Source organism: Drosophila erecta, unplaced genomic scaffold (assembly GCF_003286155.1).
Source record: "Drosophila erecta strain 14021-0224.00,06,07 unplaced genomic scaffold, DereRS2 tig00000126-arrow-pilon, whole genome shotgun sequence".
NCBI classification, from domain to species: domain Eukaryota; kingdom Metazoa; phylum Arthropoda; class Insecta; order Diptera; family Drosophilidae; genus Drosophila; species Drosophila erecta.
This window is the reverse complement of record NW_020825209.1, coordinates 6,278,933-6,302,807: the sequence shown is the minus strand read 5'-3', so window position 1 is coordinate 6,302,807 and position 23,875 is coordinate 6,278,933. Positions and strand designations below refer to the sequence as shown.

Sequence of the window (23,875 nt, the reverse complement as noted above, 5' to 3'; positions counted from 1 at the left end):
TGTAAATGGCAATAAATTAAATGTACATCAATGAATAAAAACCAGCGGCAAGAAAGCAGAAAAAGGACAAGAAGCGGCGGGGGTTTATTGAGTAAACAAACAAACAAACAACAATGAAACCGAGCAAACAAACAGACAGCCAAGCAGGCAAACAGGCGGCAGGAAGGCAGGAAAAGCGGAAAAGCGGAAAAGCAACCGAACAAGAGGGTGCACCACCCAACCACCCAACTCGCCAGACCGAATGGCCAAATGAAATTTTAATTTTTTTCCAGCTTTTTCCGCTTACCTACTCTTAATTCCGCCTTCAAGATGAGGTCCTTGGGCGGGATCCGTGGCGATTATGCACGGTAAATCATTTCGACATTTTCCCGTTCATAAGCACGTAATTTGACTTGATTTTTTAGCCGCCGCCGGTCATTTGCTTTATTGACTGCCGCGCCCTTCCTCCAGCAAGAACAAAACCCCGGCAAGGGAAAAAACACAAAAAAACTGGGATAAACAGGACGAGGAAGGACGAGCAGGCAGCCACGACTCCGCATATAATTGCGGTTAATTAAAGCCTGATTTCTTGCGGCCGCGTCAAGTGAGCGTTAAAACAAATGGCGCCCTCTGACCCCCGAAAATGCGGAAAAAAGATTTTCTGCTTTCCGAAGAGCCCACTGATGTCCTTCGATAAGGAATGATCTAGTGCAGGCGGCGAGGATTTATTTATATTTGGCCCACTCCGATTTTGGCTGTGCATCCTGTGCGGCGCTTCACCTGCCACTTCTGCTGGGTGACTCCTGGTTCTTCCCAGCTATTCACTTTTTTCCGCATCTGGGAAAAAATTGATTATTAATGATGGGGTCCAGCGGCCAAGCAAGCGGGAGAAATGGGGGAGAAAGTGGGAATAAAAAAGCGCAAAGAAATTAATTATGGAAATTACTTGGCATCCATCGCTGCACCCTCGTGTTTAATCGGCTTGCGGTTTGATTTATCTAAAACTCGGGCATGGAATTTGAAAATATTTGATTTTTCTTTTTTTTCTTTTTGCAGCCCTAAACGCAAACTGGCACAAACGCTTAACCGTTGTTGCGCGGCACAAATAACAATTTATTTTCATTAATTTGGGCCTTAACCCCTTGGCGCCGCCGCGGGTTCATTAGGAATGCAGGCTGCATGGCCGCCGGAGTTGATTGCCAACCCTTTCCTTGGCCCTTCTGGCCAACAGCCTCCAGTCGCCGTAATTATTGCAATCTGTTCGATTTTGGGATACACTTTGGCCGCGAACGCGACCATTTTGCAATTTGGAAATGCAAATTAATTGCCACATGGCCCGGCTGGGAATCTCCTGGTGCAGAAGTGTTGCGGCATTAGCAGTGGCCATTAAAGTAAATTGTAATTGCCACTTTCGGCTGGAACATATCGAATGGCGTGAGCCCTGCGAATTTTCACATTTCCACCGGGGTGGCTCTGCCCTTCAGCCTTTCCTTGTCTTTCCTTTCCTTTCCTTTCCATTCCTTTCAATTCAGTTCGTTTCGCTGGGCTATTTTTTGCTTGCCAATATTAAAAGTCATAATTCAATTTTATTGCAAATGTTTCAGGTGCCTTAATCATTTCTAATATCCTGCCCAGCTCCTTGGCCTGCCTCCCAGGACGCCTATTGAGCGACTCGACATCCGCTCCACTCATAAATACTAATTTCACAGGCAATAAAGGCCTCGGATCCTCGCAACTCCTCACGTAGTCCTGCCATTTCGATGGCTGCCAGGACATTTGCCAGATACGAGTTGTAGATAAGGGCTGGAGCAATTTTTAATGGATTACTTCGCGAACGCGACTCCGGCCAGCTGCTTCTGGTCTCCAAGTGATGCAGAATGGAGCAGGGTGCCACAAGATGTACGGATGATTTCCATTGCAACATAAGGCCAGAAAGTGGTGCTTAAGCTAACCAATGAGCTGATGAGGTGAAATCAGACAGGATTTGTCACAATTTCTTAACAAAATAAGCTAAATATTGCTTTGGCATTGGAAAAACTAAAGACATAGTTGTATCATCTGTTAAATAAACAAGTGAATTCCGGCTGGGTTGCAATAGAAACCCATCTGCTGATGAGATAATCAGTCTCTTGTTGGACGCGTGAATAGTGGGAGGTTTCCAAACAGCCGAAGGGGCTACGGTTAACCTTTCCGCCAGGATTACCCACATCAGTTGCAGGAGCTAGTTCAAAGGCCTCACTCCTCCTGCTCTCCGCCAAAGTAGCCAATGGCCAGCAAACAATGCCTATCGTATCTTAGATAGGCGGCGGGGGTTACGAACTTGCGATACCCTCGTTATGTACACACGCGTAGGTAGGCGAGCAAATCAAAGGATGTGAGCTGGGTGCTTGTGCGCCTGATTATGCTCGCACATAGCGGCTCATTGCTTGCCAGGACGCAGGAGCAGGGGTGGCCAGGACTCCGTCTAATCACTGTCACATGCAGGCGTCGCTTGTGCATTCAAAGCGAGCGGAAACAAAGGCCAGAAGCTGGCGGGGAAGGGTCCGCCCCGCTGGACAATGCAGCTCGGGATGGCGCAAGGAGATGGAGACTGGGTGGCTGGGAGGCTGGGGCACTGGCCTGCTGTTAATTCGATTAATTACAACAATCAGCGGCATGTTTCATGTGGCAGCGACAGTTCGCCGCTCGGAGGCGTGGCAGAAGGCGCAGGAGCTTAACAAATTGCCCCATGCTAATGACACATCCCCGCCCCTGTACGCCATGTTCGCCGACAATCGATGCATAATGACAATGATAGATTTCCCAATATCTGTCATGTTTATGGGCAAAACAAAAGAAAGCTATGGCTGGCGGGGATGGGAGTTGCGGAGCTGCGGAGCTGCGGAGCTGGGTAGATGGAACAACAGGGCATAATTGGATATAACATTTATACGCAATCATCGACAGATTGCAAAACGATTAAGCCAACCCTCGGCGAAAGTCTTGGCCTGGAGCAAGGCGACTCCCAGCTTCCCTGACGAGCCTGCCAAGGAGACTGAATCCAATCTGGCAAGGAGCTGGCCAATGTTCGATCCCGCACAGCAAATGCGGGCTGGCCACGAGTCCCAGTTCATTCGCTTCTCGGGCAAACAGAAACAATCAACTTAATTTGGCGCCCGCTGAAAGCCCTGTGGCAGATAAATTAAGTCATTAGTTCGAGCTGGAAGTTGGTGGTGCTGATGGTGGTGGTGGCGGCGGTGGTGGTTGCCTTGGTGGACTGACGGGCACGAGAAGAAAGTTGCCGGCTAAAGTGGAAAATAAATTGGCAAACGTTTGTTTTGAGATTAACCGCGATTAGAACGTGGAACTGCGAGCGTGTGGGAGTGGAAGTGGAAGTGGAAGTGGGGGGCAGCAAATGTTGCCATTATTTGATAAGCTCAAACATAGACACAGCGCCCTGCTCCCCAGCCTCCTGCTCCGCCATGTGTTTGTGTAAACAAATGGCAAATGCGAGAATAATCGCAGGAGATTAAAAAGTTTCCTGCGCCCGCACAAGCAAAAGGGGCAGGATTTGGAGCTGGAGCTGGATTTCGAGCTGGAGCTGGAGCTGGAGAAGTGGACCTGCTCTGACGCGAGACAAATGAGTGGCGCACGTGAAGCGTCTGGCCTTGTCTGTATATCCCTGGGCCTAGCTAATTTATGGCGCCTGCATACAAATTGCCCTGGCTTGCCGCCACACACACCCCGCACCCCACACCCCGCAGCCCAATCCACAAACAGTTTGGTTTTCCCCGGGAGCCGGAGGCAAAGTTACGGCAGGACTTAGTCTTGGCCAACAACTACAACTACGCCCAACCACCGGGAGCCGGGAATCGAGAATTGAGTGAGCAGCCAGCTGGCAATTAGGAACCCAAACACACGGCCGGATAATCCCTGGATGCACATATTCATCATTTTGAGATCATTAACTGGCCAGTCATGTGGGCTGTGTGCGGAATTCGGCTAGTTTTCTGTACTTAGCCAAGAAAACGAACAAAAAGCGATTGGTTGAGGAACAACAAAACAAAACACCTTTAACTTATTCAACTTCATTTTAAAAGCAAATTATTTATATCTTTCAGTTCAGAACTTGGAGAATTATAGGTATGACAACTCAAAGTTGAGCTCCATTTTGTTTGCAGAATATGGGAGCTAGGATTGCCAAAAATGACGACTGTGCTAGCCAACTTGTGATATTCTATGAAATAAAGATCAATATGTGAAATGTTTTAGCCTGCTTAAAAGATTGGCTAAAAAAACTTTAGATCTGCCGCATTTTCGGCAGTTTATTTTTCAAATTCAAGCAAAAGTTAGGGTAATCCCTAGCTAAAGTTGGTAACACATTCCCGTTTGAGTTGCTTCAAAATCCTGGGTTACTCTCTGAATAAAATGTTTTGTTGTGTGAAGTTCCTTCCTTTATCGGCCTTCGAGTTGCCCTTTTCGTTGTGCATTTCGCTGCATTTGCTGCATGCAAGCCAAAGTTTTTAATTAAATCAGGAACACAGCCGAACGCTAAAATACCTCGAGGGTGGACGCACTAGCTCCAGTTTTGGTGGTTTGCTGGTTTGGGGGTGACAGTGAGCAAGACGAATAGTTGCACCACCCTGGTAGCTGCGAGTGCAGCCGGCAGTAGTTTGTCTGCATCAGATAGCGAACTCCAATGTGCCAAGCCAGTGGGGAAAGAGGCAGGAGGCAGGAGGCAGGAGGCAGAGCGGAAAGGATACACGCCGAGAGTCCTTTTAGCAGGCGACGCCTCCTGCCGCTTTACAGAGCTCTGTTAGCGGCTAACAGCGCTTTTTTCTTTGGCGCCCTTGCTCTGGTCCCTGCTGGTGGTGGTTTGGGTGGCTCTTCGGGGTGGTGGGGCCTCGGAAAGTGGGCGTTGCCTTTCGCACGCACCCCTCTCGCTCGCTCCGCAGTGTCTCCTTCGGCGACTGCAGCCCACTCCTCGGCTATCGTCGCTTCTTCGCTCTGCTCAAGACGAAGGACACGACGACGACAACGTTGATGTGGCATTTGGCCACTCCCACGCCCACGCACACGCCCACGCCCACGCAGCCCACTCCCCGCCACCCACTCCCCTTGACACGGGGGCAACCCCCACTTGACATGTGGGTCAGGACATCTCTCCAGCGGCCGCTTGGGGATGGATGGTGGCCACTGGGTGGGCTGTGGGCTGTGAGGTGTGGGTCCAGCCGTCTCTTGATTGGCCCCGGGCGCAAGTTTCGGGAGCAGGGGGCCAAAGCATATTTATGGCATGCCCCAAGTGCATTGTCAACTGAGGCAGCGTGGAATGCGAAAACTATGTACGAGTATGTGGGATAGTTCCAATCTCAGACAGCTCCGTTCCACAAGGGCACTTGTGAGACCAGCAGCTCTATTAACTGCATCCTAATAAAGCCTGGGAAACTACCAGCCTAAACTCGAATGTTTATTCCACCTTATTCATGCTAGCTTTCAAGGATAATGTTTCGGTAATTTTTAAAAATATCTAGCAGTTAGCAAATACCGCCCAAAACTGAGCCATGAAATTACCAATAGGCATGGGTAATGTACCACCAAGTATGAACTTAGTTCTATAAGATATGGGTATTATTTTCAACCGATTGGGATGAAGGTGATGGAAAGGTACAACTATTGTTAAATTTATGAATATCTATCTAACTGATATAAGATATGAGCATCCAACTTGCATTAGAACGAATAAAATGCGATAAAAGGGGAATAAATTCGGGAATTCCGAAGACATAGTTTGAACGGACTCGGTTGCTCCCCTAAGTCCTTGGGTGAAATGGCCTGCACTTGGATGCCGGAGTGAATCTAATTCGCACAGAGCAACCCGATGCCCAGATGATGTGCGTCGAGAATCAGTTGGAGCAGGAGCAGGAGCATAATCGGAAACTGGATCAGGAGAGGAATATGCAAACAAGGTGAATTCTGGAATTTCGCTTTGAAGTCGACACAAGAACGGCGCTGGCAGTTGTCGCATTACAATGGGTATGGAATGGATGGGGTGCAGCTTAGACAAATTGTTTCTTATGCATATTTTTCGCTCTCCACTTGTCGTCATAGCATCTGGTAAATTATGCCGAGTATTTGCGTAATTAAAACATGAAAAGAGTTTGGCGCAAAACCCGTTTAATTAATCATCCTGATGGGCGGCGGTGCGGCGGTGCGGCGGTGCGGTGGTGGCTCTAGCCAGCGAATTTCACTGCCTCTCCCCTCAATCCGCATTGCCAGCGATTGCTCTTACGGCTTATCATAATATGGTCGGACACATTCCGCTCAGCCCGCTTGATTGACAGGGCCACTCTGGCCCAAGGACCCCCAGCCAACCATGCCGAATTGAAACATTATTTTTATAGATCTTTATGGCGACGACAGGGCAGTGGGGGGCGGGCCGTGCTGATAAGCATTTCTGGCCACAAAGGACATTTTCATAAGCACTGATACCGATTATGACACCAGCCAAAGACAAAGGCACCAAAATCATCCACCCTGAGCCCACCCTCGTCACCCTCGCCACCAAAACTGCTGATAAGCAGCCCGAAACTATAGCTATATACATGCATATATCCTGTATAGTGGCGCCCCCAGGGGCTGGAGGGGAATGCCCCATTCGGGCGTCCTCACATGTGCCCGAAATCGAAATCTATAAATGACTTTTATTGTTATGGCCTGTGGCGGCGGCATCTTGGTCCTGCTGGCTGCCGGCTCCTTGGATCCCAATCCGCATCCAATAAGACGGCAAACTTTTGCATCGTATATTGAAAAGATGCGCTATCTCCATGGCAAACTTTTGCGGTCGTCGCAGACAAAAGACGCGTGTTCCCTTTTAAAGTTTCATTAATCAATGGCTCGGGGGGTGGCTGTGGCTACGGCTGTAGCTTTTATTATTTCAATTGCGGAACGGTGCCCGGGGCTCAAAAATATGAGGCATCATTTATCAGCCCGCCCGCTCCAAGCCGCTCCATGCCGCTCCATGCCTTTCTGGTGCGGAGTGGCTGTCTGGGCTGTGGATTTCAAATTGGCAGCAACAATGCCGTGATTAATGGCCGTCAAAGCGAAAGAGTCAACAAATGTCAAGCGACAAACTGCAATTGGCAAACGGTTTGGCGTGAGGGGTGCGGGGTGGGGTACCGAATCCCAAAAAACCCATATACCATATGTATACCATATTCCACGGTATAAGTCCCTTGCCCCTCGCTGAAATGAAGGCCAACACACAACTGCGAGTTAATTTTTTCAAATGTTTGTTAATTACATTTATTGTTTCCTTTTGTTTTTGCTCTTGCATTTGTTTCATGTTTTTGTTTATTGTTTTTCGTTTTGTTTGCAAGTTCTTTACTATATTTTCTCTTTAGTTTTGATTTCTTTCATTCGCCATCGCTCTGGCTGCTTTAATTATTATTGTTTGCTGTCCAAAACTTGGATTATGGATTTGTTTTTAATGTATATGCACGTATATATAAGTCTAAGCGCAATTTATCTTACACTTTAGATATTTTTGATTTAACTTTATGCCTGCTCTCTAACAATACAGTACAATACAAAAAAAAATATTGGATAATCGCTCTTACTTATTTCCGATTATTAGCATATTACGATTTTTAACATAGTTTCGGTAATTCGATAGATAGGTAGTATTGTTTATCGCTCGTAGATAGACTGATGCTTATACACACACTTTGGTTTCTCCCGTACTTAGTATATTTGCTAGCTCCTTTCGAACGCTAATTACGCATATTGATTAGTGTTACATTAGATTGCAAAAAAAAGGATTAATAAATACACCCATATTGTAACTAGTTCGCTTGGTTATAGATATACACACGCACGCACACAAATCCTTAACTTTACATCGACCTATCTTAGGCGCTTTACATCTAACGCTGGATCACCGTGGATCGCGATCTGGCCATCGTCCGTCGTCCGTCGTCCATCGTCCATCGTCCATCATCCGTCATCCATCAATCCAGCCAGCTCTAGCTACTTCTATACAACGTTCGCCGTGGAAAGAACATTCTTTAGCCTCGCACTAAACTAAACTTAAATAATAATCAACAACGTTGCTCCAACAGACTTAAAATGGAATCAGAACAAAAATCATGTGTGCTTAAGTCGTGTGCAGAATGTCTCAATATTTACACATCAAAGTTCACTTTTGCCAATTGCCCTCTACCTGCTCAACTACCTCTACTCTATGATCCTGCGGCTCCTGCGGATTGCAAGGACACATGGAAAATCGAACATTGATCGGTGGGGATGTTTAGCTCTCTCGATTTCGCAGGTCCACAAATCCGATTCTCCTCCAGCCGCCTCTGTTTCACTTCACATTCATCAGTTTAGTCCTTCGTTTATTTTTTAACTTTTTGGCACTGCTTTGAATTTGTTTTGGCACCGCACGCTTCGAGCGTGAAAATAAAATTATTTATGCATATACATACGAGTAGATAAATACGAATATATCTATATGGTGGAGTATGTAAAAAAAAGGATCGCGCTAATAAGTCAACAGTTTACAAGGAAAATATGTACAGGTCTTAGTGGAAAGAAAAAAAAATGGTTTAAAAACAAATAGGGGGCTATTCTCGAATATAACTAAGTAAACATATTGTCTCTTAAATGTTAGGATCCAAAAATGTCAGCAAATTCAGCAAGTACTTTTGCGTAGGCTAACTAAACTAGGCCTTTAAAACTATAAAACTTGAACTCAGTCAAAGCAAACGAAGATTTGAATATCGATTCTGGATTTCTGTATCCTTTCCGCTAGCGTTTTCTCCCCCGTCGAATCCCTCAGTTGCGGTTGTAGAACTTTCTTTGGTAGCGCTTGCAGCCGCTTCCGATGCTGCCAACGCCTCCGCCACCGCCTGCGCCTCCACCTGGTCCGCCGGCGGATCCTGCTGCTCCACCGCCGCCGACGCCGACGCCGACGCCGACGCCGCCGCCCATGCCCAGGCCCAATCCCATGAGCTGTTGCTGCTGCTGCTGCTGTTGGTGATGCTGCTGATGCTGATGCTGGTGCGGGTGCTGGTGCTGATGCTGCAGCCCGAAGCCCGAGTAGAACTGCTGACTCGCCGCTCCCACTCCCACTCCCACTCCAACTCCAGCGCCGACTCCAGATCCCGTCACAACAGCCCCAGCGGCGCCCATGCCCAAGGCTTTATTTTAGCTGGACGCTCCCAGTTGATTCTTCATATGGGCAGCGGCGGCGGCGGCAGCAGCAGCTGCTGCGAACGGCGATCCACCGCCGGTTGGCGTCTGGGGGCCATTGTTGTTGTTGTTGTGATCGCCAGGGGTGCGCGGTCCATTGACCATGCCCACGCCATTCACACTGCCGCCTCCGGGTCCGCCGCCCAGCAATCCGCCAGCGGTATTCTGCGCCCCGGCCGCTCCCGTCGGCGAGCCCTGGCCCAAGGATGAGACGTGTCGCTTCAGCATCGGATGATTGGCCATCGAGGCGAAGACCAGGCGCTCCTCGTAGTCGTACTCGCAGAGTATCTTGTTCTCGCACAGGTAGAAGCGGTCGCCCACGCAGAATCTGAAATGGCCAGAAAATGTCAGCGTTTAGTACTGCGGCATAACAGGTCGCCGAGGAAGTGGAAACGATTTTTCCACACGCTTAGGCAGCCCCAGAAGGCGGTGGGGGCATCAAGTGCACAAAGACAACGGCGATGACAATTGACAGCGGTTATGACGACTGCATGAGCTGCCAAGCCAGCAACGGAGGAACTCGGGAACTCAGGAGCTGTCGTCTAAAAACAAAAGCAAAGCGCTTCCAAAGAACAAGCACTGCTACTCAGGAGTGTGCAGACAGGACAGGACGGGACCGGAACAGGACCAGGACAAGGAAGTCAGATAAGCGCTCGGCAATGTCGCTCCGCTGTCAGCAATAGTGGGCGTGGCACTAACAAAGAGGGGCTGGAGGAGGAGCCTCCACTTCGATGGAGTGCAGAGTCGAGAGTACATTCAGCGAACTGCAAATAAAGTTGGCTCCCGGCGAGCTCTGCTTCCTGGGCATGGAGCCCAGCCCCCAGCGCCCAGCCCTTTGTCAAAATATTTATGTTAGCACCTGCACCGAGTGGGCGGAGGCTGCCCACTCCGGCTCACAGCAAACAGTCACACTGGACTCCAACCGACAGGGAGCTGGCAGCACAAACGCAAGAGGGGTGACAAAAATGAGAAGGATACGATTCACTTGGGCATAAGATAGAGTCGCGCTAGGCAGACGACTGGATGTCCTTTGAAATCGGCTAAATCTGGTATTGAGAAGTATAAAATGGGTCGTACACACAGGCGGCAAAAGGTGCACGTTTAGGAGCAGTGCCACTCTTTCCTATCCTAACATATCCCGCAGATTCGCAGAGCTTTATCCATCTCATATCCTGCTATCCCGCTGCAATACTCTGCGCCCGCCTCCTCCGCCGGCGCATGCAAAAAAGAAACGTTTAAAGTTTGATTCCCGGAGGAGGAGCGGCACGGGAACACACTGCAACCATTTTGGTAAGGAGTCTGGGTAAATCAGCTTACAGCAGACTTACAGCGGATATGAAATTTGGCTTTTGATTTACGTCAACATTTTGTTGGCCCGCTGGTTTCGGTTGCGTGGCCAAATCGATTGACGGCCCGTGTGGGCGTGGCAGGGAGCAGTGCACAGAAATCTGGCCGGAGCGGGCAAAAAACGCTTTGTTTATCTACCAAAACAGGGCAACAAAAGTCGACGAAAAAGAGTCAACAAAGTTGAAACTTTTGCTTCTTTTGCAGCTTGCCTGGCATTGAGCGCACCTGTGACATGGCTGCGATGGATATGGCGATGGTGGTGATGGTGGTGATGGTGGTGGTGATGGTGATGGCTCTGGAAATGGACACGGACATGTTGATAAGTGAGTGCCTCTGTGCGGGACTCGCACATCCGGGCATTTCGTCCGCCTCCTCCGAATGCTGCCCCCATCGATCAGAAGAAACCAACAGAAAATTGTCAACAGGAAGTACATAGCGAAATAAAATGGGGGAAAAAAATTGTGAAAAATTCGCTTGGACGAAGGAATTGACTTGGCTGCGACTCCAATCGCAGGAGAGCAAGGACGACAGGAAATTATGCAAACCTCACAGACGACTGCAATGCATTTTGCAACATTTCCCAAACAGCAACAGGACTCAGGAATCAGCGGCAGGACTCAACAGGAAAACTCTTTTTGTTTGCCAAATGAAAGCCCGCATTTTAAATGTGGCCATCCGACCAACCAACAGGCTGGAGAGGAGCGGAGTGGAGCAGCCGTTGGCCATGCGGCCACGCCTCAATGGATTTTTTCGGCAATTGAATTAATTTACGTGAAAAATTGATTAGCAGCAGGAGGCGTTTTGTTTTCCTGTTTTTATTTATGAACAACGGGGTGAAATGTAGCAAAACTTTGCATTCATTCTCTCAATCTTTTCATATGCGGCTGGGCTAACTCTGCATCAGAGTTCCATATTCTAGTTCAAAGTGCGCCATCCAAAGTCAAATGGGTTAGGTAAATTAGCCATGATGACACCTTCGCGTAAGGGGAACTCCTCCAAGTTCGTTGCTCCTGCTACATTTTTAAAGGCAATTCTCGGCGAGGCGAAAACAAAGGCTCAGCATGAGCAAAAAGCAGGGAGATTCGGGTGGCCAAGCGGGTGGAGACGATACGATTCTCACAATATGCCAATATATTTTAACATTTATTTCAATATTTTTTTACCAGCCAGCACCGTGTGGCGGCGCTTTCAATATTTAATGCTCGCTCCCTTGTTGCGCTGCACAATCGACGACTATGCCGGAGGTTTCTGGTGGACCGGGAGCCACCGAGGCATATGTGCGCCCTCATTATTAATGCAGAAACCCGAAACGAAAACGAAACCAAACCAAACCAAACCAAACGAGCCGACCCCATCCACACAGGCAACCCAGGCAACAAGGCAACCAGGCTGCAGTTTAAAGCTCTCCAGAGTGACATTTCACGAATTGGCCAAGTCCAATAAAATATTTGAGGCCGTGGAATGCTGGGCGATGACTTGATGGCACCCAAAAGGGTTCGGTTCAATGCGAAATTTATGCGGTTTTCATAGAAAACGTATGACACTAAAGGGCCCTGCCCTGCCCACCCCGTTTGTTTAGCCGTTAGCTTGTAAAACGTTGGCAATTTGCTGGCTGGCGGCACGTTAATAAAACTTCAAGTGCCACTTTGGGCCCCCTTTCGATGGGCCAAAGATTAAAAAGGGATTCATGCAGCCACCTCCAATGCGAATCTCTGTGCAAATTGCCCATAAAAATGCATGCGAAATCGTTTAGACGCTCCCACATGGAGGATGAAGCATGATGGATGTTGGATGTTGGATGATGGATGGGCAATGGGCCAGTTTGGCCAGATCCGTTCGATGCTCACCTGTGGTTACACTGTTGACAGGCGAAGCACTCCAGGTGGTAGACATTGGTCCGGGCACGCATCACCATCTCGAAGGCCGGGATCACCTTGCTGCAGGCGGCGCAGTAGCCCGTGTTGCCGAACAATCTGTGTGGAAATTGGAAACAGGTTGTAATTTATATCCTTATTATATATATTAGGAAAATGGTCCTTATTTCTTGAACTATTATCTATGCTATCAAGTTTGCTAAGCGCTTAGGGTAGCATAGATACCATACTATATCGTTTAAAATGGGAATTACTCCCAGCATTTATCTGCTACAACTTCCAACTCTTCGTGCAAATCATAATTAACTCAAATAATCACATACTTCATCTTTAGCTACTAAGCCATAGGAATTATAAAGCACAGCTCTCAAGAAATGCTAACACTTTCAGCCAAGCAATCAGCAGCTATGAACTATTGTATACCATATATAGCTATACGGCACTATCAAATGGATGTACTACTTCTATTAAGGAAGCTAACCTCAAGTAGTCCCGCTTGCAGAGCATCAGGTTGCCCTTGGTGTAGAGCGTGGAGCCCACCTCGCCCAGGCGGCAGTCGCAGCAGCCGCACTTGAGGCAGTCCTCGTGCCACAGCATGTCCAGGGCGCGGAGGAGGTACCGGTCCTGGATGTGCTTGCCGCAACCGGCGCACAATTGGCTGCCGTTGTTGTTGTTATTGTTATTATTGTTGGCAGCGGCAGCGATGCTCTGGACATTCCCGTTGCCATTGTTGCCGCCACCGCCACCGGCACCGCCGGAGTTGACCACATTGACCACGTTCCCATTGCCATTGGGATTGTTCTGGCCGTTGTTCTGGCCACCGCTGTTCATGCCGGCGTTGCTTTGCTGCGATTGCTGCTGCTGTTGGTTGGAGGAAAGCCCGACGAGTCCGGGTTCGGTTTTGGTAATGTCCATAGTCATCATCTGCAAAAGGAGGAGATGGTTTCGTTACTCGAGGTTCCACTGCTGGACTTTAGTGTGTGTGTGTTTGTGTGTGTACATTAGCGCTACTCATTCCCTGCCAATAACCGGAGACGGGGGCCAGTCCGCACTGCCACTGATGGGCGTACTGCGGCACGGACTGCCAGAGGATCCCCTGCTGCTCCAGCTCCCTCGCCTGCACGTGGGGCACAAAGAACTTGTCCATGTTGTAGAAGTTGACGCGTTCTTCATCTTCGCATTGCACACTGGCATTGTAGAGGAACTCCATTTCGTTATTTCCCCCGATTTCGGCAATTTTCTTAGGAAAAAGGCCCGCGAAAGATCTGAAAGCTATTGCTTTTTGCGAGCAGTGTTGGCCAATTCTCACGGAACCGCCTAGTTCAGAGCTACAGCTTTGTACCGTTTCTGTTTCCCAAAATTGTACAGTGAGCGATACACAATAAAAAACATTTGAACGTAAACTCTCGCATACTACTAATTTCTCAGGAATGGCGTACAATATTAAGGGGAAATACTAATAAATGCATCGAATAGAGATAGGATTGCTTATGGGTAACAATTGTATTGTATTCTTGTCGAAACCAATTAATTTTTGTGCCAATTTGTTGATTGTACATTTCTCCAAGTGTCGGCCACTGGCAAAATGTAACGGCACTTAACAGCTGTGGCCGAGTGTTGTGAAATGCACACTGCTGCGGCGCCAGTGTGCGACAGATCTTTATTATTATGCAGCATACTTTTGGGCTCACCAGTAATGTGGATTTAGAATTTGCACATTAGTGCAGAATACTCGCAAACTAAGCAAATAATTTAACAATCTGCAAAAGTGTGATTTTCCGCAATAAAAGGGTGCAATATTCATTTGAAGTCTATTTTTTTTGCATAAAAAAATAAATACCTTCCACTTGGGCTCGTCCGGGAATTGAACCCGGGACCTCTCGCACCCGAAGCGAGAATCATACCTCTAGACCAACGAGCCTGGTTGAGCGGCCTGCTGCCAATCACCCAATATGAAGTCGCCGATCGCTCGCCGCACCTTCCCCTTCCGCTTGGCCCTTTCTGGCAATCTCGCCATTTTAGGGAATTGCATAGATTTGAGGAAATCCTACACTTTCTTAGAAGCGTTGTTGGGAAAATACTATTTAAATAAGATCTCATGATTGCTGGCTCGCCTTAAATAGTTTTCGCAGCCCCCAACATGGTATGTATCTCCAACTGTTGGCGCTCGATAACGTTGACGTTAACGGAAACCAGCAAAGCGAGCAGCCAACAACAAATCAATGCAAACAAAAGGCCCATTTGGCCGTACACAGTTTCGTGGAATGCCAAGTGGCGATTTAAAATAACGAGATTTATGACAAATTGGCGCCCCCCATCCCTTGCCACTGCTAAATAGTTTGTTGCAATGTGCAAATTTCAGCAAGAAGCGGGGCGACCCTAAAAATATGCAATGCCTCGGCCATGATGCACTCACTGCACTGCGAAAAACTGGGAATCTTTTCACATAATTATTGCCTTTTCACTAATTTTTGAAGAAGGTTGCAACATACAAAGCAAACAATTTTTTTTGGAGATCTGGTTGTTTCGGCACCCCGTTTTATACGTGTACTTTTTTGCAGTGTGTCGTTCGCTGCCCCTCGCAGCAGTTGGACACAAAATGTGTGCCGTGTCTGGTTCTGCCTTCGGCCGCCTCTCTTCTCGCTGATTGCCCTCGTCCGTGTCCGTGTCCGTTGTCCGTTGTCCGTTTCCCCTGTCCGTTGACCACGGCCGGACAAGCGGGCCAAATGGCTCGCATTAAGCCCTGCGCCATGTAGCGCCAACTGTGACCTCGACTTGACCACGACCTAGGGAGTGGGCGTAGGTGCAGGGGCTATGCAGCTGGTGGAAATGACTTTAATTAGACGGTCGCCTCCGATGCCCAATCCTCACTGCCCTCCATTGGAGGGGTTTCGAAAAGTCATCAGCAGTTGATGCCCGCCGGCCATTCGGGGGCTCCGGAATGCCAGATGGGTTGGTGCAAGTGTGCTCTGCGCCGCCGACTCATAAAAATTCAATCAAATCAATTTATGTAAATTTAACGCGACGTTTCAAACAATAACAGGACTGGACTGGTGGCCCGTAGGAGTGCAGGCATTGCAATGGGAAATGGAGGATGGCGGATGGCGGATGGAGGATGGCGGCTGGTGGACGGTGGATGGGGCATGCAGCGCATCAAAACTCAATTTTGGCAGCTGCAACATGCAACGCCAACATGCTCCCCGCCGCCTGGTCCACCGCCCACACAGACTGCATTGTTATTTAGTTTAGACAAATGAAATCGAATGCTAAACGGAATGCGCGCGTCCATATTAGATTTTCATTTTCAATTGCATTGCCACTACCAAGTGGGCGTGGCTGCATGAATGCTTTATCAGGCCACCGCCGCCATTCCCCGCCGCATTTCACCCACTGCAGATTCCTAGTTTTGCTCCGGTTTTTCTCTCTGTGCTCGGGCCGCTCAATTAATTTATGCATTACATTCCCACAAAATGCTTTTCAATTTGCATCCAATTTTGGAGCGATGCGGAGATAGGGCCATGGCAAATGATCTCGCTGCTGCTGGCCGTTTGATTGATTGATTGACTCACCCACTGACTGACTGATATGTAATTAGTTTAGTTAGAGCGCGATCCAAGTCTTTAAATCTAGCGCTGACCTCTGCCCAAGTTAGTCCATTCCTTTTGTACTTGCATATCAAAAGTTCTCATAATAGTGATGTTATACGTGCACAGGTGGATTAGTGATATTACATAGATTATTGATTGAAGGCACTGCTGATTTCGTTGGGAAATCCGGAATTCTTCCGCCTGTGGAACCACCCTGTGCGCCCCACATATCCGCTGCTCCTCCTCCTTTTCCCCGCAAAAGGCCTTTACCGAACTAATTGCGCGACCAACGACACTCATTAAAGCCAATCAATATTCAAATTTCACGTGCCAGGTGGACTGGTGGACTGGCGGACGGGTGAACTGGTGAACTGGCGGACTGGTGGGCGGTCCATCGTATTCCGGTCAGTGCTATAATACCCGGGCCACCTCCTGGCGGAGACCCTCTGGCGTTTTCACAGTTTAGTTTGCTAAGCGTAGGGCTGGCGGTGGGGGGGGTGGTTCGTTCCGTTCCGGACGAGGCGGTCTATAATTATGCATATGCATGTGACCCAAGTTAGTGGCAAGTTAAACCCTTTTTAACCCCAATTCGAGGCACAAAGCCCAGGGGGCGGGGGTTTTCTCCGCTGGAAATTATGGGCTTGCACGCAACTTAACGGAAGTTACTTGCTTACTGGCTTGGCCAACACCCCCTCCCCTCACCCACCTCCTTTCGTTTTACCCCTTTACCCACACAAGGCAAGCAAAACCTCTTGGAATCGAGCTGATTTCTGCGGTCAGTTATGTTTATGGTTTATTTATTTGGCCGCTGCAATTTTGTGTCACGTTTTATGCACCTTGCACTGGGGGTTGGCCGCTTGCTGAAGGGTTCTCCACTCGTGTGGAGCGCTTATAATGACACTAATTAGTGGCGGGGCTCTTGTGACAAACGCGCCAGCGGGCGGAAGCGGGTGGAGTCGGCTTGGAAAATGGGAAATGGAAAACCAGGCGGCTGAAATCCAACGAACAACAGCTGTGCGCTGCATCAGCCCCATCCTTAATTGGTAATTAATTTATTTTGCATAATTTTTCGCGCCGTCCTCTCTGATCCGCAGCCATGCACATTATGCCGCTGACATGTGAGGGGGGTGGGGCGTGGAAAATTGTGGGGGGGGTCCTGTGCGAAATTGCACATATATTTACTTTACGGACTTTGGCGATTCGCGGGGCCGAACGGTCACAAAGGTGTCAAAAAGTGCGAATTAAGTGCGAATAAACGTGCTGAGCGTGCAGCGGTGGAGACAGCCCGGACCACGCCCCCTGCCCCATCCAATCGGCCAGCCGCCCCTGCTGCACCACCCGCACCACCCGCACCACCTGTCTCGCATTGCGAAAATTTGCATCGAGTCACGAATAATAAATGTAAATTTAATTTGCATACGCAGCGCTGGAAAATCGCAGCAGTGGGAGTGGGGAAATATTTATAATGAAATTATGCGAATAAAAATGCCAAAAGGTAATGAGCGCTCCTTTGATCCTTTTATAATAATTGATTAAGCAGATGTGTAAGGACTTGAGACAGTACTTACATCATCGTACATATTTAGTGGCTGTGTTTTAGTAGTAATCTGTGCTTTTGCCTTAAATTTGGCAGTAACTTTAATGCAAATCGTTATAAAAACAGCGCCACACACGCTCGCCGGCATCCAATTCCATTTGGAATGTCCTTTGGCCATGCAAGGCTTCCCAGGACGACCGCCCACCCAGCCGCCCACTTTCCAGGCAAACTTATGCACAACAAGAACAAATTACCAGCAACAAAGGCTGAGGTAGAAACAAAAAGCCCCAGGAAAAAGGAATGAAAAACGTCAAGTACGCGACATGAAAACTAAAAACAAAGCCACGACCATGGCGCAAAACAACAACAAAAGTATAAATAACGAGAGGGAAAATTAAAATAAAATATAAAGAAAGGCAAGAAAACAATCAAAATTCATTTTTAATTTTTATGCCATAAAAATGCAAACGAAGACGCGGTCCGAAGGCGGATGGGGTGCGCTGAAGTGGGGAAATGGTGAAATGGTCACCAAAACGCCCGGGCACGAAGCTCCTCATTTCCAGGACGAGCACCAACCAGCCAACCCATCGCCCAGGTGGATGGGGATGGAGATGGAGTTGGGAGGATGGGGAGCATGGAAACATGTTGCGCAACAAGGCAAAAACGTCCTGTAACGGTTGGGACATGTTTTATGCCATTTATATTGTTTCTCCCGGACTTATTATTTTTTCTCGTTGGGTGAAAACTTTCAGGGGTTCTTCTGCCCCCGCTGCGGCCCGTGGAAAATTGTGAAAGGAGCCTTCAAGTGGCCGGCCAACAATTAAATTCCCATTGCGAGTAATTGCGAGCTCCCTCTCGAATGTACTCAAACTGCCATAAATACTAATCAAAATCAAATGCACGCAGCGATTGCGATTGGCGTGGTTGGCTGGTTGGGGGGCAAGGACACTGAAGGGGCAGCTAGGGCGACACTTGGTCCTGTCAGTGGCAGCAATCGAAGCTGGAGTCCTGGCGCACTGCGATCTAATCCGAAAAGATGTGCAAAGAAAAGTAGTCATGGCTCACATGCTATATGTGATTTGGCCAACAACTAGCTCCCACTTTTCTCAGTGCACCTACCACACTCGCCTGTCGCCTGAAGTTTTTGGCCACTATGCGTTTGGAAGTGCCATCGCATCGAGTGCCCCATCGATGTATTGTTGTACCTTCGAGCCGAGAACAAATGCTGCCACATGCCACATGCCGCATGCAGCACCAGCTCCACTTCTTCGCTCAGCCGAGGCTCCACACGCACCCCACAACAATTTACCCCCAGTTCGATGCCGCCCCCCCTGCAGTCCAGCAATCATCGACCCGCATTGTTGTTTGATTTATGCGACTTGCTGTTGCTGTTGCTGTTGCTGCTCCTTCGCCAATTGTTGTTATGTGTGTTATTGTTCTTGCAACAGTTATTTGTTGTTTATCGTGGTGCGTGGTGCGTGGTGTGGCAACATATGGCGGCGGTAGCCAGCAGGATGTACTACACGTAGTTATTGCCGGCGTTATTTGTTAATCTATTTGTACGCATTTGATGTCGGCACTTCTTCTTCATCCGCACACACATCCCCATCCCCATCCCCACATATCTGAGCACACATCCCCACCCAACTGCTAAGTGAGATTTATCCCACCGAATCGCACCCTTCATACCCTTCATACCCTTCATACCCTTCATACACTTCATACCCTTCACACCCGTCAGCCGCACACTGTGCGTTTTATTTTGATTTGTTACTGGGTGTTTTTCTTGTTTATGGGGTCTACGAGTTTGGGGAGGTGTGGAGCTTGGAGCTTGGGGCTTTGAGAGGCGAAACTAAGCCAAAAACCCGGCCAAACCCCCACTCCTTCCACATTTTCCAACGATAATGCCAACGATGTACGACACAGCAGTGGAATTTTTATTAAGTTGTTTTATGCCTTGTGTCGTTTTGTTGCTGTCGCCATTGGCTCGTTCGCTGTTATTTCTTTCTGCTTAAACAATTACGACAAATTGCGCTTTTATGGACCGAGGAGCATCCAATCCACGCGGAGGATGGCGACACGCACACGTCATGTGCAAAGCCCACAGCGCTAATATCCGATCCGATCCGATCCCATCTGATCTGGTGGATCTCCAAAGTGAACTGCACTCCATGGCACTCCATGGCACTCCACTCCACTCCACTGGCCACTCTCCACTTAACTCATCTCGACTAAACTCTGGGTGCAGTCGTTAAAGTCCACTTCAAATAGAGCTTAATTGCCTCACAATGCCAAATGCAGTTTGCAGTTTGCAGTGGCAGTTGCAGTTGCAGTTGCAACTGCTGCCATGAAGCGGCGTTAATTAGGTGAAAGCATCCGCTAGCAGATCGGGTCACAGCGCTCCAAAAAACAAAAAATGAGGCGATAATCCGCTAGGAGGAAGTCGTTCGGATATATACGAGTATGTATCTGCCGGAGTGCTAGCTGCATCGGATTGGGTATGCAATGGGTTTTTTCGAGGATGGAGTAGTTCATCGTGAGCAGGATTAGCCACATGAGCTGGATAAAAAGCGGAATATGTTCATGGTATATGCATAGGCATATAGAATGGATGGGAATTCAGGACCATGAACATAGTTGTTCTCCAATGTGCTATGCATATAGAGCGAAGTACGTACAACTCTGAGTAGAACAGATACTCAATCTGTGAAACCCATCCGGCCCACAGCTGCACACCTTTTGACAGCGCCCATCCTGATCTGTAACCCAAGTCCCATGCCCCATGCAGCATGCCCCATGCTCCAACCCAGGTTCACATCCCCATCTGACAGTTTCAATTAGACTTTAACACTCCGCGCCGAGCCCGGGGAGCAGTCCCAGTCGGAGATGCGGTGCGATGGCTCTCTAGCTGGCCGTCTCTCAAGTGGCTGGCAATTACGTTCAATTAAGTTGGCCATGTTGGTAACGGATGCAGTTGCGGTTGGCCAAATGCGTGGCGGTTGCAATTAAACGATGGCCGCTGCACAGAGGACGGAGGACAAAGAACAGGGGAGGCGACTCCGAATCGGAGTCCGCTCGACTGAGTTAACTGCCGGCATGCCACCTAATCATAAATGATACCAAAAGGAAATGCTCCTCAAGGCAGCTCCTCACGATCAGCACCTGCTGCTCCTCTGTCCACAGAGTCCAGCCACTAATTACATTGATTCTTAGACGATTGCAATGGGGCTGTGAATGTGGCACTGGCACTGCGCGAAAATGGGGAGCTGTACTCCTCTTTACTCCTCCTCTAACTTAATCCGAAATAAGCGAAGGAAAGTTAATGTATCATTAAGTAACCAAAAGTTTTTTCATTTTGACTACTGTCGGTAGTAATCAACAGATATCGATAGATTTTATTCGATAATCAAAATCGATACTGTCGGTTTTAGAAAATGAAAACTATTTCTTGAAACAGCTCTGCACACTCCGCAAATTTTCGTTTTAACGAGCTTTTTTAACATGCGATACTGTTGGATTGCTTTCAGCCTTTCTTCCTGTGCATTTCTGCATCTGTATCCGTGACTATTCACATGCCTCAGTTGCATTCAGAGCTGCAGAGCTCGGCCAACGTCAACGTCAACTTAATTAATTGTGCGTCCGGCCGCACTCCCGTTCCCCCTTCCGATACCCGCCCCTCCCCTGCCCGTATTTAACCCCTTCGGCAGCTGCTTGCCATTCAAAGTTGGTGACCAACACAACTCGTTTCGCCTCACAATCCAAGCCAAGCTCCAATCCGATCCGAGACTTCGAGTCTGATTCCGATGCCGATCACAGCAATTTCTATTTGCGCGCAAATTGCTAATTTTGTGGAAAACACATTAATTAGCGCAAAATCAGCGAGCCAAGTTCAGTTGCAGCTATTTGTTTCATTTGCAGTTTGCTCGCCTCCAGTTGTAGTCTTAAGAATGCGACTGTCGATCGTTAGCAGCGTTCAGTGAATGAAGATGTACTGAGTAGTTCACAAATCGGATGCCAGATATCTATTAAAATGCTAAAGTCCAAGGGAGCCTGATAAATAAGCGGTGTACCACCCTAAAATTATCAACAAAATATGGTATTATACTGCCTGATATCAGATCAGTTACTAGTAGAGATCTCTAGACTAAATGTGATCAGTTCTGGATGATTTGCGATGTATCTACTGTTTGAAGCGTTCTAAGCTGCATCTACAGAAATGTTCCACAAATTCCTTGAGAGCATAAGTATTCACTACTTTCCTTTCTCTTCCTCATCACAAGTGCGCTATTAATTAACTTTTTCGCAATGCTCTTCCGCGATGCTCATTAATTAATCGGAGGAAAAAAGAGCCAATCAATCGGGCCGTAAGAGCGATGGATATTTATTATATTTATTAAGCTCGCCGCTTTTGTTGTTGGTTAACTGTGTCAATTGTTGTTTGATCAACACTTGTACAAATGTACGCCGGGGCGATGATAATAATTGATGATTTAATTTGCTTGTTTGAAGACGAAGATAAAGAGCTTCCACCCCACTTGACCAGATACACGGAAAAGAGAAAAAACAAAAATAAAAAAAACGAGACAATGATAAGGAGAGGTCCACACAAATGCTGGCATTACTGCATTACAGTTAATTACATTTGCGAATCGCATCGAATCGAAAATTACAGACACATTAAACAACGGTTAACTGGCCCAGGCAAAGGACCCAACGGCATCATCGGCATCCTCATGCTCATCATCTCCAGCTCCAGCTCCAGCTCCAACTCTCCAGGCGATGGCTGGCAAACATCTCCCAGCATTCTGCAATGTCATTAATAACAGAGCAGCGTCCACTGACCACAACAATGCATCCGGCGTTCCAGGGCGAGATGGTCAGGAGAAGACATATTTACATAAGCGATTTTCTGCAGACCCGCGACTCCTCGCAAACGTCAATCATCGCCTACCGAACGCCAAACCCCACCCACCGCCCACCGTAGGGCCCCAGTTTACTCACTCCTCACCGCCCATGCCTAAAAGTGATAAGAAGCACCAAAAAAAAATATATATACATATATATATGAATTATGGCCAGGACACTACGGTTATTGAGTTGGTAATAGCCCAAAGCCTGCGCCCACATTCGCAGATCCACGAAAAGAAAGAAGGAAATCCACACATATGGAACACCTCTCTTTAAGATCAGATAACTAATCCTAATTCACTATAGACTTTTAGTAACTCTAGCACTGGCTGAATCTCTGAAACCGAACTGTTTTCTGGCAATCGAAGCCTATACCGGTAGGTGTTCAGTGTTTCGCTCAGTGTATGGCCGGATGCCGGTGGCTTCGCCTTGGCCACCGCCAGCGCTCCATCCTCCCAAGCCGCCTCCTTCCACACAGCTGAGCACGAACCGTTTTATCAGCACGTTTACACCGTATTTACTTCATTTTAATAAAATTTCATGTGATTTTAAACGTTGACGATGTCTGTCGATGTCTGCGAATGAAAAGCACAGCATCATGTACGCTTCCCTGTGTGTGTGCGTGTTTGTATGGGTTAAAAATGCACAATTGCTCATTCGAATGGAAATTATTTACACATTGGACACTGATTTACTTGATGGCAATGCAGAAACAACAACGCCGCCAATGTCAGCCACTTCGCTCTGCGTCTGAATGCCTGTGTGTGCGTGTGCCAGTGCGCGTGTGTGTGTGTGTGTGTGTGTGTTTGGAATTGACCATGAGCGTCCTTGGAAAGGGAGTGGGAGTTCCCATAGTTGGCACTACAAGAAATTGTAAATAATCGATCGCTTCGATAACTCCGATAGACATGCATCTCGAATTGCGATAAAACCGATAGATGCCCATAACTTCTAGGTGGAACATACCTATTCATAAGAAAGCAATGCATAGCTATCAAATCGCCTGGTTGTCGCCTTGAGGATATCCAATCCCCCTCGAAAATGCCCCTTTGGCGCCCCTGACTTGCATTCGCTGCATTGTGTGCGAGAGCGGGTTTATGTCGGTTTATTAAAATCCTTTCTGCTTGGTTATGTTTTATATGAAATTACTCAAGTGCAACCGACTGTGTTTACGCCGGGCTTTCTGTTATTGTTTTTTTTTTTCCTGCTCCTGCTCCTTCTACTTTAATTTTTGCATTTTATTTTTTTCGTGTTTTATTCAAATTTTCGTGTGTGTTTTTCCGCATTTTTTGTGTTTGCTTTTTCTGTTCGTGCTTTATTGTTGTTTTTAATTATCATATGCACACGAATTGCCGCTATTTCTGTGTGTTTTATGTGCCGCCATCGTTGTTGTTAATTTAATTTTGCAATTATTT

General features: G+C 47.9%; 1 protein-coding gene and 1 non-coding gene across 3 annotated transcripts in view; both read right to left on the bottom strand.

Moving 5' to 3' along the window:
- Positions 1-8,341: 8,341 nt before the first annotated feature.
- Positions 8,342-23,875, bottom strand: part of LOC6550257 (LIM/homeobox protein Lhx2) — a 35,304-nt gene continuing 19,770 nt past the window's right edge. The window contains exons 1-4 of one of the 2 annotated variants that reach the window (XM_026982272.1): positions 13,429-13,759; positions 12,910-13,352; positions 12,402-12,527; positions 8,342-9,535 (exon numbers count right to left, since the gene is read on the bottom strand). In XM_026982272.1, the coding sequence (XP_026838073.1) occupies positions 9,163-9,535; positions 12,402-12,527; positions 12,910-13,352; positions 13,429-13,638 (1,152 nt within the window). In that variant the 5' untranslated portion in view covers positions 13,639-13,759 and the 3' untranslated portion in view covers positions 8,342-9,162. Of the gene's footprint in view, positions 9,536-12,401; positions 12,528-12,909; positions 13,353-13,428; positions 13,760-23,875 lie in introns of those variants that run through there. The other variant, XM_026982273.1, reaches the window with a different exon arrangement.
- Positions 14,278-14,349, bottom strand: Trnap-cgg. Its single transcript has one exon. It is a non-coding gene; the product is annotated as a tRNA-Pro (tRNA).